This window comes from Falco naumanni, chromosome 14 (genome assembly GCF_017639655.2).
Source record: "Falco naumanni isolate bFalNau1 chromosome 14, bFalNau1.pat, whole genome shotgun sequence".
NCBI classification, from domain to species: domain Eukaryota; kingdom Metazoa; phylum Chordata; class Aves; order Falconiformes; family Falconidae; genus Falco; species Falco naumanni.
The window spans coordinates 13634776-13649635 of NC_054067.1; the positions used below are offsets into that span (position 1 = coordinate 13634776).

Genomic DNA, 14860 nt, shown 5'->3' on the forward strand with positions numbered 1-14860 from the left:
GAGAGCAGCAGCTTTTGGGTACATCTTCTGGATGCTGTTTCCCCTTGTCCGCGTGCTGCTCTGAGTTACAGCAAGGAAACAGTGAGCGCTGTTACCGAGCGTTGCACTCTCCTCGTTTTGAGAGGCCGTACGCTCATTTCTCAGGGATTGGGTGAGGCATCTCCTGCATTTTTGTCACTGGCTTTTCTGAGAGTCAGAGCACTAGACAGAGCAGGCGATCAGTGTGCAGCCTGGGACAGATCCGTGGCAGCTAGAGGGTGTTCAGGAGGTTCTTCAAGCACGTTCTGCGTTGCCATGTTAACAGCTGAGAAGTTGTGCTTTGTACTGGGATTAAGATCAATTCAAATAGTGATTTCCTACCATTTTTAGTTCAATTTCTTCAAGGCCTACCAGTAGTTAAAGCGAAACATAAATACAATAAATATTGGAACACCAAAAGGAGAAATATTACATGTATTTTAGTTTTTGGCCAAGCCAATGGGCAGCGTTAGAAGAGGCTGTATTTGAACAGATAAGCATCTCTAGTTCTTATTCTGCATGTCTTAGTTCTGTGGTTTTTTTCTATATATATGCATATGTGTATATACATTATAAATATGTGTGTGCAGGTATGTATATATACTGATATAAAATGTCACCATGACCCTAAAGTACAAAATATAACCTTATTCTTCCTGTGTAGTTTTGAAGGGTGGGTTTTATCGTTTCATCCACCCCGACAGATATAAAGCACTGGCTAAACACAAGTGCGTTCTGAAGCCTTTTTCAGATTCCTGTTCATAGTTGGAAAAGAAATGATTGCTGCATTTTACTATGAGTTTGCCATGAAAAATTTCTGAAGCTACAGGGATGGATTTCACATAACTCTTCACTTTATTGGGATATAAACAGGTATTTTGTCACTATTATTCCAGGTTTATCCCAAGTGTTACAATGCATATTTCCAGGAGGTATCCTGGGGTAGATTGTGCTATAAAAGTAGTAAATATTGTTCAAGCAATAGTAATTTTTAAAAATTCAACTCTAGTTAGCCGGTTCCTTTGTAGCATGGGGTGTGTTTGTCGATATGTGTACACACAACTCCTGTCTACTCCAGCTTAGCACAAAGGGCTGGGTAAGGCTCACAAGACTTTGTTTGAGGCTGTGCAGAGAAGGAAGGGGGTTTGTATCAGCCTCTGTCTGTTCCGAAGTCCCACAGTTTTTTTTCAGCCGCAGGTTCTAACACTTCTGGTTTTTTCCAGTTCAGCCAATCTGAGTAATCTACAATCTGGAGAAATTCTGTTTTACCATTCGACATGATTAATTTCCCTTCCATTTGCTGTGGTTTGGATTATTCTGTCACCTCCTGCTGCAGTGGCTGGTAATTTTGACTCTTGTGCAGTGAACAGTGCAATGACCATAACAACAATGTTGTACAACACTTCGTACCCATACGCATAAAACCTCTTACAGAAGTGATTAAATTTCATTGTTGCCATCTTTCCTGATGGAAAATACAAAAAATTTAAGGGAACTCTTATCCGACAGCAAATTAGCTACACACAGAGATGGTCTGCAGCTTTGCCAAAATGCTTTTGAGTTTCTGTGTTTTGCTGCCAACAGTTTGTACCCATCTCAGCTGTTCAATGACACACAGGAACTGTGGTTTGCTTTTTCATCCCGCTGCAGGAGATGAATTCCCACCTATGGGCCATGACTCCTGGTTAAATGTGTGTTTGTCCCTTGTTTCCCATAAAGAATGACAGCATCACATGTTCCATGAGCTGCTATTCAGCATTGGAGGCTGAAGCGATATACACAGGCATTCTGCAGAAGTTTCCTTCCAGGATTTCATACGTGGTGTTTTTATCTTGATCAGAGCCAGAAGCTAACACTGATCTAAAAGTAATATCATTGTAGTAGTCTTCTATATGCTTTTCTGTATGAATTTGTCCAATGTAAACTTCTAGCATCCACAAAATGTCTGAAGGCAAAATAATCTGTGGGTTGGTCACATGCCGGGTAAAGAAATATCACCTTTGGTTCTGACCTGCAGGATTAATCTAATTCCCTTCAGCACTCTCCTATCTGATACACCAGCCAGTGCATTAAATATGTGAATGATTTTAAGGGCACAGATTAATTCAAGGTACAAGAAGTAGTTTCTTACAAAGAACCTGGGTTTTGCTTACCCAGGTGTTTAGTACTGTTTCATTCTTTCTGAAGTCGAATTTGCACTGAGATTCATTCTTTCCATTGGAAATACCATTACTAAAGCATGGAAGTGCTGGGGTCCAAGAATTAATTTCCCTCAGTTATCTGTGCTTCTAAATATATGATAATTGCTATTCTTTCTGTATGAAATGGGAGAAAATAGGGTAAATTAGAGAAATGTTGCCTTCTGCAGATAGAGTCTTTCTGAGGATAAGATTTTGTTAGAGGTATAACATTGTTAACAGAATTGTTTTTTCAATCTTTGTTTGCATCTTGGCGCAGTCACAGGGCACATTTCCTATGTTTTGTACATTTATTCGAAACAGAATTTGAATAAACTTTTTTCTTTTTTACAAATTACTGGCTTTGTAGGCTGTGTGGGTGTTTTTCAAATGCACACACCATGCTTACTTAAAAGTAATTGCATTTCGAGATAGGATATATATTATGCCCTTCCTATCAAGGTGTAGTCATGCGTTACAAGCTGCCACTCTACAAATTTCCAGAGTGACATTTTATTATTGCAGATCATTTTAAGAAACTTCCTGAGAAAGTAAAATGTCTCCTTATATAACTGCTTTTTCAGCTAGAAGCGTAATAGTGCCTTGGGACAGTAAAGACTAAAAGGATTAGGCATTAGGAGGGTTTTCATCTCGCCTTTATCTTCAAAGACATCCTGACTGTTTGCCTGGGCAGTAATTCTGGGCAGCGTTACTTTCACCTGTTGGTGGCTGTGGTTCCTGCAGTGCCAGGGCTGGCAGCAGGCAACACCGACTACCCTCGCACCATGATATGAATGTTTGCTGTCACTTTTGCTGCTGCTAAATTTTTGGTTGTAATGCTTGTTGCCTAGTTCACATCAATAGCAGAAGTTGTTCCAGGAGGAATCAGTCGTGGAAAGTGTTCGGATAGCTTGAAGGACGAAGCAGGAGAGGCTATTCATCATTCAATAATGCTGAAAAGTTGGTTGCTGTAGAAACCTCTTCCAGGTCTAGCAAATGTCAAGAATCAAACTGTACCCACTGCAGCGCCACAGATCAAATTGGAGATGCTCCCACACACAGGGAGCCTGGAGCCCTGGCGTTCCTTGCTGGAGACACCAGAGGTTTCCCAGCCGTCTGCCTGATGGGGGGAGCAGCCATCCCCACCCCCTGGGCAGAGGCTGCTGCACAGTCATGACCGCCTCACACGCATTCACAGGTTTCATCCATCAGGGCACACTCTCTAGTGCTTTTCTCCACATCTTGTGCTCATAGCTCATTTCAGCCTGCCTCAGAAAGCTGGCTCTAGCAGCTCAGGGGGAGAAGTAGCGAGGGATAAAGCGTGACTGAATGTGTTTTAGCTCGGGCTGGCAGCAAAAGCCTGGGGCTGTACAGGGAGCACAGGAACCACTTGAAGGAGATCAGACTTGTTCTTCCCTGGAGCATTCGCTGAGGCATCATTAAAGACCCAGAAAATCAGAGGTGTGCTTAGCTGAAGCTCTGAGCTAACTTGCAACTTGATGGCGATGATGGTCCTAAGCAATTGCAAAGTGTGAATGAGAGCAGGAGGTGCAGAATTTGATCATAGCTTCATAAAGGGGCTGAGTCATGAATTAACCAAGTTTGATTCATTTGTACAGCAGAGGTGCCTTTTAAAGATGCTCTAGCCACAAAGTGCTTTACTTGGTTCCCTTTGGTTAAATACTTGCTGCTTTGGATTTCAGTCCACTTACAGTCCATCTAGAAGGGGTGGTGGAACTTGCTGAAATAAATGGCTTACCTCCTCAGAGCTGAGGTCTTGTTGTGTGGGTTTCTGGAGTTACTTAGCACTTCTGTGGTTTTCCTGCTGGTAAAATGAGCTGATGTGTCCATCTGTTCTGCCGTGCTCTTTGTGAAGCGTTCCTGAGCTTCTCTGGGACAATTCGTAATAATTTACTTTGGTTCAGTTCATCTTGGGTTTCTGCATGTAAGGTATCCTGGGTATCTCTTGGCTGGGTAATTTGTTTCAAAATATGCTTTCTGAGACTAACGTTTCTTCCTTTCCATTCGAGATCAGTAGAATGGAGCTACATCGTTCTTAATATAACATTGATTCTGCAGAGTGATGTTTCTGATCCTTGGGGTAAACGTCAAGATTGCTTTAGATATCCATGTTCTGAATGAAGACACAAGAATATCTCATTATTCAACTATTATGAATTCTTTCATGTCTTTAGGCTGCTATAGATACTGTAGATTTGTTTTGATAAGTGTGCTAGAAGCCCAGAGCTTGGCAGGACGTGTTATTGATCTCACACAATCCATTCTGGGCATTAACATGGGAGTATCATTCACAAATCAATTTTCTCTGAGCTTTAATTTAAATACCAGTGCCCCTTGAGGATTTTTCTGGGTCACTTTTATACTTAAGCTGTACTTCAGCACTGAGTAAACTGATTAATAAATGCAGGCACCCAAATTAGCGGTGTGCCAGCTGCTGTCAAATGTAGCCATCTAGTCTGTTCGGCTTGCTGGCACACTTGTTTCGGTAAAGAATGATACTCAGCTCTATCTACCTTCACAACAGTTTTAAAATTTCAGCAGCTCAATCCCAGCTGCTCTGTCAGGCAGTGAGTATTCCTCTGTTACTGAGGCGCACTGCCTGGGGAGAATATTTAAGGTGAAGTGTCAGTTAGCTGGTTGTTAGACTCTGTAGAAAAACTGTCTGCTGCCTTTCCCCTCAGCAGGCAGAAACTGAGAGGTACATATCAAGTGAGCTTTAGAAAGGACCCGAGTGACGTTAAAGCCACGTAGGGCTATGCACTCCATGAAAAGAACGTGATGAGGCAATTATGAATGAACGTAATGTTAGATTGTGTAACGATGTGGGGGAAAGGTTAAGAGAGAGGAACAGAGCTAGAATGGTCACTTGGAGACGCTGCCAAATTAATGTTCCTTTGCCTTTAGCTACTGGTCATGAAAAACAGATGTGTGGGAACTGGTAGAGGTTTATGGAGTGTCTGGAGCTGGGGACTGCCTGGAGAGAGGCCCCACAAGAGGTTTCTTTGTCCATTCCTCGTGCATGTGCCCTTTACTGGTATCGCAGAGTTAAAAATCCCAACGGTTTCTCAGAAATGATGGCCTAGCTTCCCAAATTACTTCCTTTTCTTTTTTTCTCCTTTCATTTCTTTTCTCTCTATGTTTCAGATTATGCTTGGCCTTTGCCTAAACAGTTGTGCCCTATATGGATTTCCCTAGATGTGCTCTTTTCAACTGCATCTATTATGCATCTCTGTGCCATCTCTCTTGATCGGTATGTAGCAATACGCAATCCCATTGAGCACAGCCGCTTCAATTCCCGCACCAAGGCTATTATGAAAATTGCTGCAGTTTGGACCATATCCATAGGTAAGCAATGCGGCTCATGATCTTAACTGTGTCTTAATGAATGATAGTGTTACTCCAATTTTCATTTAGGATTTTTAAGAGGATACTCAAATTAATTTACCTGTCCTGCATGCCTTGAATATGATAAATGATTACTGGGAAATAGAAATCTTTCATTGCGGTTGGTCAGTGACCAAAATAAGTAGTCATTTTTCAGAATACCACCACTTCCGATGCTGAAGCATTGCTGCTGTGTACGTATCAATATGCCGATAACGATGGTGACACAGACAAATGGTGCTATCAAACTGCTGTGTAAACAAAGCAGAAAATAGCACCAGCAAAGACTCTGGAAGGAAAACCCAGCCAGTACAAATGACATGTCTACACTGCAGCTGCTGCAGTTAAACTCACATTCTGGTAGCGGTTTAAGTGAAGCAGTGCAGAACTGAAGGCAGGCTGACAGCGAGGTATTCACTGCTCTTGGGCAGGCTTTATAGCCTGTATTATATTCTGCCACAGCTGGGTTGCTGCTAGTACTGAGCTAGCAAGTTTGAAGTTATAGTACATGAGGAGTAGACATAAAAGAAGACACTCTTGTATCATGTTGATAAAAAGCCATAAATAAAGCAACATAAAATAAGGAAGAAAAGGCAAAATGATAGCAAGATGACTCTGTAATGTGAGGAATTACATGTATAAAAACATTTCTTGGGGCATTCTTTCAATGTGCTTTATGAAAGAGTCATTTGAGGCAGGGTCAGAAGAATTGTATGACCACTTTCCTCTGCTATATTGCCTTTTTTCCTCAAAATGCAGTCCTACAAAGATTTGACATTTAACTTTCATTTATAAAGTGGTTGTCACTTTCAGTGCTGTGCTGCAAGGAAAAGCATGTTTCAGGTGCTTGAATTTCTCTTGGGTTTTGCCTGCTTTAGAGGTGGAATATGATACTGGGGTTGCAGCCAGGGCCACTTTTTAAGAAGCTTGTCATGGAAAAAGGCTTTGGAAAAAAGCAAAAACATAGAGGAAATATACCTTCACTCCTCTTGAATTTAACAATACCTGTTAGAAAAAAATCTTCATGTGCCACAGGACTGCTACAGTTCCTCTAGGTTATACAAACTACAAAGAAATTGTATTTGGTTTAATTTAAGTTTTAAGATTTTTTTAAAAAAAATTATTATTTTAAACTGTCTGTGCTGCCTGTTTGGCATAGGAAAGAAAGCAGCTGAATTCAGTGCATAAGCAGTCACGTGCATACAACTTCACGTGCAGGAGACTTGGGCTTGCTTTGCATGGGCAGTGCAGAGTCAGAGCAGAACCTGTGCCCTGTGTTGCACTGTAATGCAGAGGGAGCAGCAGGTGTCCCCCGCTAGCAGAGAGACATCAATCTGTCAGTGGCATTAAACAGCACATTGCAAAACCTGGACAATAAGACTGTTCTGCTTCCATTTCTGCAGCTAACTGGCAGATTTTTGCCTGTGCTGCCTTACATGTTGCAGCATACCTTTACACATCCCATACAATTTTGGCTAGTGCTGAGGGTGGCTGCCTGCACAAGCACCTTGAGTGCTAAATTCTGATTTGCACTGTGGGTACAAGTTATAAAGTAAGGCAAAGACCACTTCGTGCATGGTTCGCCAAGTAAGCAGACTGGTAAGCAAATCTAGGGCTTGACCAAACAGATGTAAAGACAGCCATAGACCTGCCTCTTCCCAGAGTTACTGGGTGAGGAATAGGCCCAGGACTATGGAAAATAGGAACATTGTGGGCTCTACTGTCCCCCAGGGGCAAAAGTACCTGGACCAGGATAGGCAAGGTGACTTTGTGCTGCTGTAGAGTGCAAAGACCTCGTCTCCTGCTCAGCTTTCTTGGGTGATGTTTAACAAGTCTGCATTTATAATAGGATGTGAAACAGATGAAATAACGAACACTAAAAGAAATAGCTTGGAAAGGAAATGGAATGGCACATTTCTTTAGGAGGCACATGGCTCGTCAGCCCTCAATAAGGCAACGGATGCTGCACTTATTTCCCAGCATCCCAAAGTCTTTAGGAAGAACTGTGAGCAGTGGCTCGTGTCTGCAGTGCACAGTGCTCTGGGGGACTGCTCTTGGGTAGCGCTTCCCTCCCCAGGCTGGGAAGGGAGAGGCGTTACAGCTGTACCTGCATGCCCTCCTTTGCTGGCAGCGTAGCTTTGTTTATGTTTTTTTCATTCTCTTTGATGCAGGTACAGCTGGCCCAGGGGAGACTTTCCTTGCATCCTTATCTTTTTTGAAGATACAGGTAGAATCATTACTCCCCTGAAAGTCTGTTCAGGGCACTGAAATGCTGTTGGATTTCCACCCTCCCAGTGCATGTGATAGGTCTTACCCATTTATGTGGGCTTTCTCCAGAAGTTTGCATTAAACGGAGAAAGAAAAATACTCTTGGTATATATCTAGTTTATTCTAGCATAACTGTTTTTACTTTACAAATGCATTTAGAAATGCGACAGACACAGGAATAAACTGAACATGGAATGAAAGAAAAGAACTCACCCGAAGTGTATTGTTGCTGTCTTCCAGTTCTTACCTATTTGTCACTTGGAAAGGCCTGATGAAATCCCATGCAATTTTCAAGAGGATAAAACAGGTTAAATAAATTCATCCTCTCTTCATTATGAAGTATCACAAAAGAATTTGTGCTTTTCTGTACGTGATTAAGTATCAAATTCAAAGCAGCACTTAAGCGCAGGCTGGACAGTTTGCATTCCCCAAATCCTGCTTCGGTTGGACTGAAGAAACTTTCAAATGCATCCCATGTAAAGAATCCTGAATTCAGTTCCTGAACCAGAATTTAAAATAGGAAGTAAAAAGCATGTAATTTATCTTAATTTAGTAGCTTTTTCATTCCATTTTCCTGAAATGTTAATGCCGACAGCAAAATATAATAGAAGTTCTTTGCTCATTGAGCTATGAATTTGGCAGGTTGCACAAGCCTAAACCTATGATTAGGTTTCTAAGCAGGGGAACATAACAGAGTCCTCCTGTCTGTTGACAATTGCTTTATAAATGGGTCTTTTTCCAAAGTCCTCGTTGTTCCAGATTAAAGTACATCACAGCCAGTTGTCCTGTGCTTTAGGAAATGTAACCTGAGCAAGACTTTCCGTGTTCGGTTAGAGAAAAAGTGGATGCTGTGAAGTGCTGGGCTTGTAAAAATGAGTTTTGTGATAGATAGCACTGTGCTGAGGCTGGAAATAGAAATGTAGGCAACAGAAATATCCACATAATTGAAAATAAATTATAGATAGAAGCTTGCTGGCAGAATCTTGATGTTGTTTCAATACTTCGGATTTTGTAGTTTCAATCTCATCAGGCTCCCTGCGTCCTGCTCTGAGGAAGGTGGCCTTGGGCCACCCTGGCCAAGAGAGGAGATCCCCACGCAGCTCTTGGCAAGGGTGATGAAGAGCTAGTTAAACTCTAAATGCACACAATATAATACAGGAGAAAGTGTTAACGGCATAATATTGATATAAAAGAAATACCACTTTGGAAGTGTGAATGAAAGAACTTCAGTGATGTGGAAGGGTGCACACGCGTTGCTTCTGATATGAAAATAAGCAAAACACTTTAATTCTGAAGCTCTTTGTGGCCCAGCTGTGTGCTGGCTAACACGGAAGGGGGTTTCCTCTGTTTCCCAGAAAAGTCAAGGTTTGGTCATTTACTAGAGAGCACCAAAATTACACATGCTACCAGTTTCCCAGCTCACAGTTTTACAACCTTAGTAGCAGTGTAAATTCAATTTACTTGATAAGTGATGGAGATAAGGGCATCCTTTAAATTCTGCTCTTTGTATGAGTGTCATAAGCAGATCCCACATCTTCTGTTTGTTTGTTTGAAAACAAAATAATTAACAAAAAAAGGAAATGCACTGCTGAATTATGGTAATACCATGACACGTGCTGTGTTAAAATTGGACTTTTTTCTTTTCGTTCTCTCTCCGACTCACTAATGATATTATAATTTTGATTTCAGGTAGATATCTGAGGGTTGTGTATATAACAAACCTTTCAACTTGAAAAAGGAATTTTTGATCCCCATTTAACTTTCATACTACTTCACTGTTTTACTGAGAAGATCTGTTTATAGACGTATGAAAGGCGTGTGCTGTAAGGATCAGTAAATGCTCATCTCAGATGAAGTGATGTTATGTCTGACAGCTTTTTGCTTCTGCCCTGAGTGTTCCTCTCTCACACAGGCTGAGCAGCCCTGTGCATTCAAGCTGCCCTAAGGTGTCCTTAGAGAGACTCCAGGTATCAGTTAAGCCTTCCCCTCCCTCCCTGGGGACAATCCCAGTGGGAAATGATACTCAGTTTGAGGAACATGCTTGGAGTGGCACCGCTGATACTAAAAGGAACTGTAGTCTTCTTACAGGCTAAAAGCAGGTTGTACATGGAGGTAAAGGGAGACTGGAGTAGTTCATGTAGCCTCTCTTAGGTCATGGTTTTAAAGCATGTTTAGGTTTTAGGTCATGGTTTTAAAGCATGTTTAGGGTTTTTGTTTGCATTTCTGCCCATAAGTGTGTCTCTGGGATCAGGGACTTTCCCAGCAAGGCATTTGTTTTTTCCCATGGCACGCTTGCTGATGAGACAGGATTGCTCCTGAGCACCCTCTGTTCAGTGCTGGGCAGTAGTTGCTCCTGAGAGACTGTACTTTGGGATAGAACCACACATGAATTTCTTTGCAGGCTTCAGGCCCTGGTTAGCAAACAAGCTTTTGGACAGTTTTCATGGGGAAAAAAAGTAGCAAATCCACTGCTAATGGAGAAGATAGCAAATGGAAGGTCAAAATGTGTTATCAGGGTTTTGTTCAAACTTTTCCCATCAAGCAGGCTGCTTCCGTGTGTGGCTCGTCACTTGGAGACGAGGAAGACAACTGTCACTAGCCAGGGTTAGACAGGCACCCTTCACCTCCTGGAAAAGTGTACAAATTCCTGGCTACAAGCACCACTTTGGCAGAAGGACAGTAATACTATTGCTGAGAAAGTGGTTGCATGTTAGTAAAGCATAAGAAAGGGTGGCGTTAGCTTCTCTCCACAATTTGGGAGAAAATTGTACTTAATGTATTTTTGCCTTTTTGTGTTTGACATTAAATGTCTGACTGTGTACGTGTGACTAAAATTCTCCCCTCGTGAGCATGGGGGTCATACTTCGTGATTTCTGCAGGCGGAGGTGCGGCGGTGGTGGTGATCCTGGTAGTTTTTGTTAGCTCAGGTGAGTGCAGGTGTGGCATCAGCATTGGGAGCCAGGCTGCTGCTTGCTTCTGGTGGAGCAGTAGAGCAGGTTTGTGCTCATGAAACTTTTTCCAGCCTATCATCTGGTCATAGGTAAGGCAGAAACCTTTTCTTTATGCCCTAGAGCATTACACTAAGGCTTCATCTGGCTCTTTTCCCATTTGTTTGAATTGACTACAAGGTTATTTTCTTTGAAGACATTCTTTTGCCTGTGTTTGTACTGTGATTCCCAAGAAGGACACTGATCTCCCTAGCACATCAGCAAAAGTTATCAGGGTGAGGAGGAAGATCATAGCAGTTGGTAACAAGCTAGTTCCTAGCAAGAGAACTACCTTGGGATTTCAGGCAAGGGTGCTGGATTGGTTTGATTTTGTCACCAGACGTCAGTGCAATGCTTTGCCTGGGATAGCAGCGGATGGTGGTAGTCTGTGAAGTGTTTTGCACAGAAGATGGATTGACCATCCCACCACATCCATTCCCAGGGGCAAGGGGGATGCCAGGGTCCCCTGTTTGAGGAGGTTACTGCTACTGAGTGTCAGTTCAGGCATCACTGATTTCTTGGGGAAGCCCAGCCCCAGCAGCGGGTATGCTGTGAGCAGGAGCCCTGTCCCTCTGTGTTCAAATGAACCATTGGAAACATGTGGCTGAGCAAACTAAGAGAAGTAATTTAGCACAATAGAAGGGCAGGTGGGAAAATAATTTATTTCTTCTGTCTTTAGCTGGCGTTCGCTGGTTTTCCATCTAGACTCAGGTTGTTCGGTGCTATTGCAAGTTTTAAGTAAAGGTCAGCACCTTGTTCAGGCACAGATGAATTACATTCATCTGTTTGCAGTTGTGCTCCTTGCAGGCAGGGAGGTCCTTCAAAGTTCAGCCCCCTTTTATGTTTGACTTTAAACCAAGACAAAGCTGGTACTGTTATTTTATTAGAACAGTTAGATAAAACTAGACCTAATCCAGCCCTGAAGGTGCATTGTTGCTGCATTAGCACATGAAATGCACTGCAATTAATCTGCTGACATACGGGTAATACACTGAATTTTTGTGGTTTTGTACACTTCAGAAGCCCGTGTTCTTCTATTTGTCTCTGAAGAGCTTTCCTTCCTGAAACTGGTGCCTTTTCTTTCACAGTGCAAATCAGGAGGCTGCTGTCTGTTGGGGTTTACTTCTCGTTATCTGTAAGTTATTATTAGAGAAATGTGCAGGCACTCTGTGAGATGCTTCTGTTAAGAGACCAAACAGATTTGGTTTAGTTTCTTTTTCCTTTTCTGAGAGGGTTAGGGGAGTCAGTTCCTATTTCCTCTAACACATTCTAATAACAATGCATAGTTACAGCAGCTGCTAACATCCAGGTGAATGTCTCTTAAAGCTGATCCACATTTATTTTTTTTAATAATAAATATTAGGTTAAAGATACAGATTTAAGCACACAGTGTTTAGCAGTGGGTTTGGTTTTGCAGTGTAGACTGCTTTTGTGACAGCCATAGGCTCGTTTGGCACACAGCTCTTTCTGCTTTTCTTTTTTTTAAACTGTGTGTAGACGCTGGGGGGATGGTAGTGAGATCCAAAGCCCACCTGCATCAGCAGAGCCCTTGCCATGGACCACAGCAGACTTTGAATCCACTGCTGACACCAGGGGAGGTGCCCCCCGGCATTGCCAAGCTCATGTACCTGCTGCAGAATGGGACCGCTCCTGTGTTCAGCCCTGAGAATCCCACACGTGGAAAGACAGAGTAGACCCAGATGCAGGCCTCTGTTTTCTTTAGCGAGGCTGCTGTCCCTGGAGGAAATGAAATATCTTCTTGTATAAGAATGTTGTGAGAAAGAATGGGAAATTACATCCTTCTTAGTGGAAATAACCACCAAGGACTCCATCTTTCCAGTAATCTCTATCTGTCTCGTGGGCTTTGACAGAAGAAAACAAGGTATTAAACACAAAAACATCATTGTTTTTCATTTAAGCCTGAATTCAGTGAATGGCAAATTGGACTTTTTAGCTGACTTTTTCTCTGGAGCAAGCTAGTGAATGTTTTACAAAGCCATATTTGTAGTCATTTGGGGTTTGTTTTATTAATTGAGAATCTGTGAAGAGCATCTGTTACACTGCGTCCACAGCATCATCTCAGCCCCATTTGGTGAACCGTTCTGCTCACTTAAGAACATCTTTAAAGCTGACAAGAAGCAGTTAGTACAACCACTATAATTGAATTTGTAATCGGGAGGATCTCTCTCTGTCGTGCTTCCCGCTGCTCTGTCAGACAGAAGCTAAAGGAGAGGAGAAGAGAAAAAAAAATCACATTCACCTTCTCCCTCCTGAGCTGCTATGGTGAAGAGGGATGTCCTGACCAAGCTGTTGCCTGGAGAAGGGTGCACAGAGCTCCCAGTGCTGAGTCTAGCAGGGACCTGGTTCATGGCGTGGTGGCTGGTTGTCTCTTCTTACTGGGGCAAAACCAGTTGCCCTAGGCACTGCTCAAACGTCAAATAGGAGGACCGAGTTTGCTCTGAAAAGCAAAGTGTGATATGCAGTAAGCTTGCAAAACTTTCACCTTGCAAGTTTTTGGAACAGTGCTGCCTCCCTTTGGGAATTTCTGCCTCCTTAGTTAGAAAGGGTTATTTGACACAGCTGGAAAATGCCTCTGAGCCTGGAGACCATCTCAGTAAATCAGTCTGACATTTGTTGATGAAAAGTGTCAGCTCGGGTGCAAGGCAAAAGCTCACAAAACTGTACTCAGTGCTGGTAAGACCATGCCTTGACACTGTGTTCAGTTTTGGACCCCTCACTGGAAGAAAGACATTGAGGTGCTGCAGCGTGTCCAAAACCAGAGCAACAAAGCAGGGGAAGGGTCTGGAGCACATGTGTTATGAGGGGCAGCTGAGGGAACTGGGGGTGTTTAGCCTGGAGAGGAGGGGGCTCAGGGAAAACACTATTGCTCTCTATAGCTCCCTGGCAGGGAGGTGAGGTGGGGGCTGGTCTCTTCTCCCAGATAACAAGAAATAGGATGCGAGCCGAACAGCCTCAAGTTGCACCAGGGAGGTTTATGCTGGATATTAGGACAACTTTCTTCACTGAAAGGGTTGTCAAGCACAGAAACAAGCTGCCCAGGGAGGTGGTTGAGTCACCATCCCTGGAGATATTTAAAAGACATGTAGATGTGGTGCTTAGGAACATGATTTTGTGGTGGACTTGGCAGCGTTAGATTAACAGTTGGTCTCAATGATCTTAAGGGTCTTTTCCAACCTAAATGATTCTGTGGTTCTATGAGAAACTCAGCACTGGGGCTCAGAGAGCTGAACAGCAGCAAGGCTGGACAGCAGAAGGCTTTGGAACCTCTTGCCTGATTTAGCATTCATCGTCCTTGCGCCGGTATAGTGAGTTTGGATTTCTCTGGACTTAGTTCTTAAATTACGAACGGTTACAACCACAGCATTAGTACCGTGGGTTGCTTGAGTCAAGTGGGGTTGAACGCAGATAAGGCAGGCATTCACCGTTACCGTGTTCAGTGTTCAGGCACTGTGGCAATGCTTAGTGATAAGCACAGCAGATAGTGATCAGGGTAACCTATTGAAATCAGGGCCAGGCTGTGAGCTGTGTCTGCAAGCGGATATTTCTGCATCTGGGATTGTTGCAGCAGCAATTTTGCAATAATCCCCCATGAAGGGAGCTCTTCTGCGGTGTCTGAGACCTTCCACCCTGCACTTCTCATACTGGGGTGGTGCAGAGTTAGTCCCTGTTGCCCAGGTTGTGTAACAGATTTAGTTCCCTTTAGGGCTGGATGGTGAGGTGGATCAGTGATAAACGTCGTATTAAAGAATGAGTTACAAAAGAGAAGCGTGAGGCAGAAGAAAGCATTTGAGATGAGGGTGACGCTGCTCATTCAGCAGTGCTGTAGGCTAGCTGGCAGCTAAATGAATGTGTTGGCAGCCCCTCCAAGGGCATCTTTCTTCCAACTGCTGTTAATGATGAGATTTTCCTGGACTGGAGGAATGAGCAAATAAAGACCTGGTGCTCTCTCTCTTCTGTGCTTTCTCAGTTTGAAATCCCACTCTA

General features: G+C 43.1%; 1 protein-coding gene across 3 annotated transcripts in view; it reads left to right on the forward strand.

The window, feature by feature from the left end:
* The window catches only part of HTR2C (5-hydroxytryptamine receptor 2C), a 119165-nt gene that overhangs the window by 72391 nt on the left and 31914 nt on the right, over window positions 1–14860 (forward strand). For 2 of the 3 annotated variants that reach the window (XR_005830961.1, XM_040614461.1), the window contains exon 4: window positions 5361–5561. The exons of the other annotated variant lie outside the window; for it this stretch is intronic. Coding sequence is in view for 1 of the 2 variants with exons in the window: in XM_040614461.1 (XP_040470395.1) it covers window positions 5361–5561 (201 nt within the window). In the remaining variant the exon portion in view is untranslated. The remainder of the gene's footprint in view (window positions 1–5360; window positions 5562–14860) is intronic. 3 annotated transcript variants of the gene reach the window in all.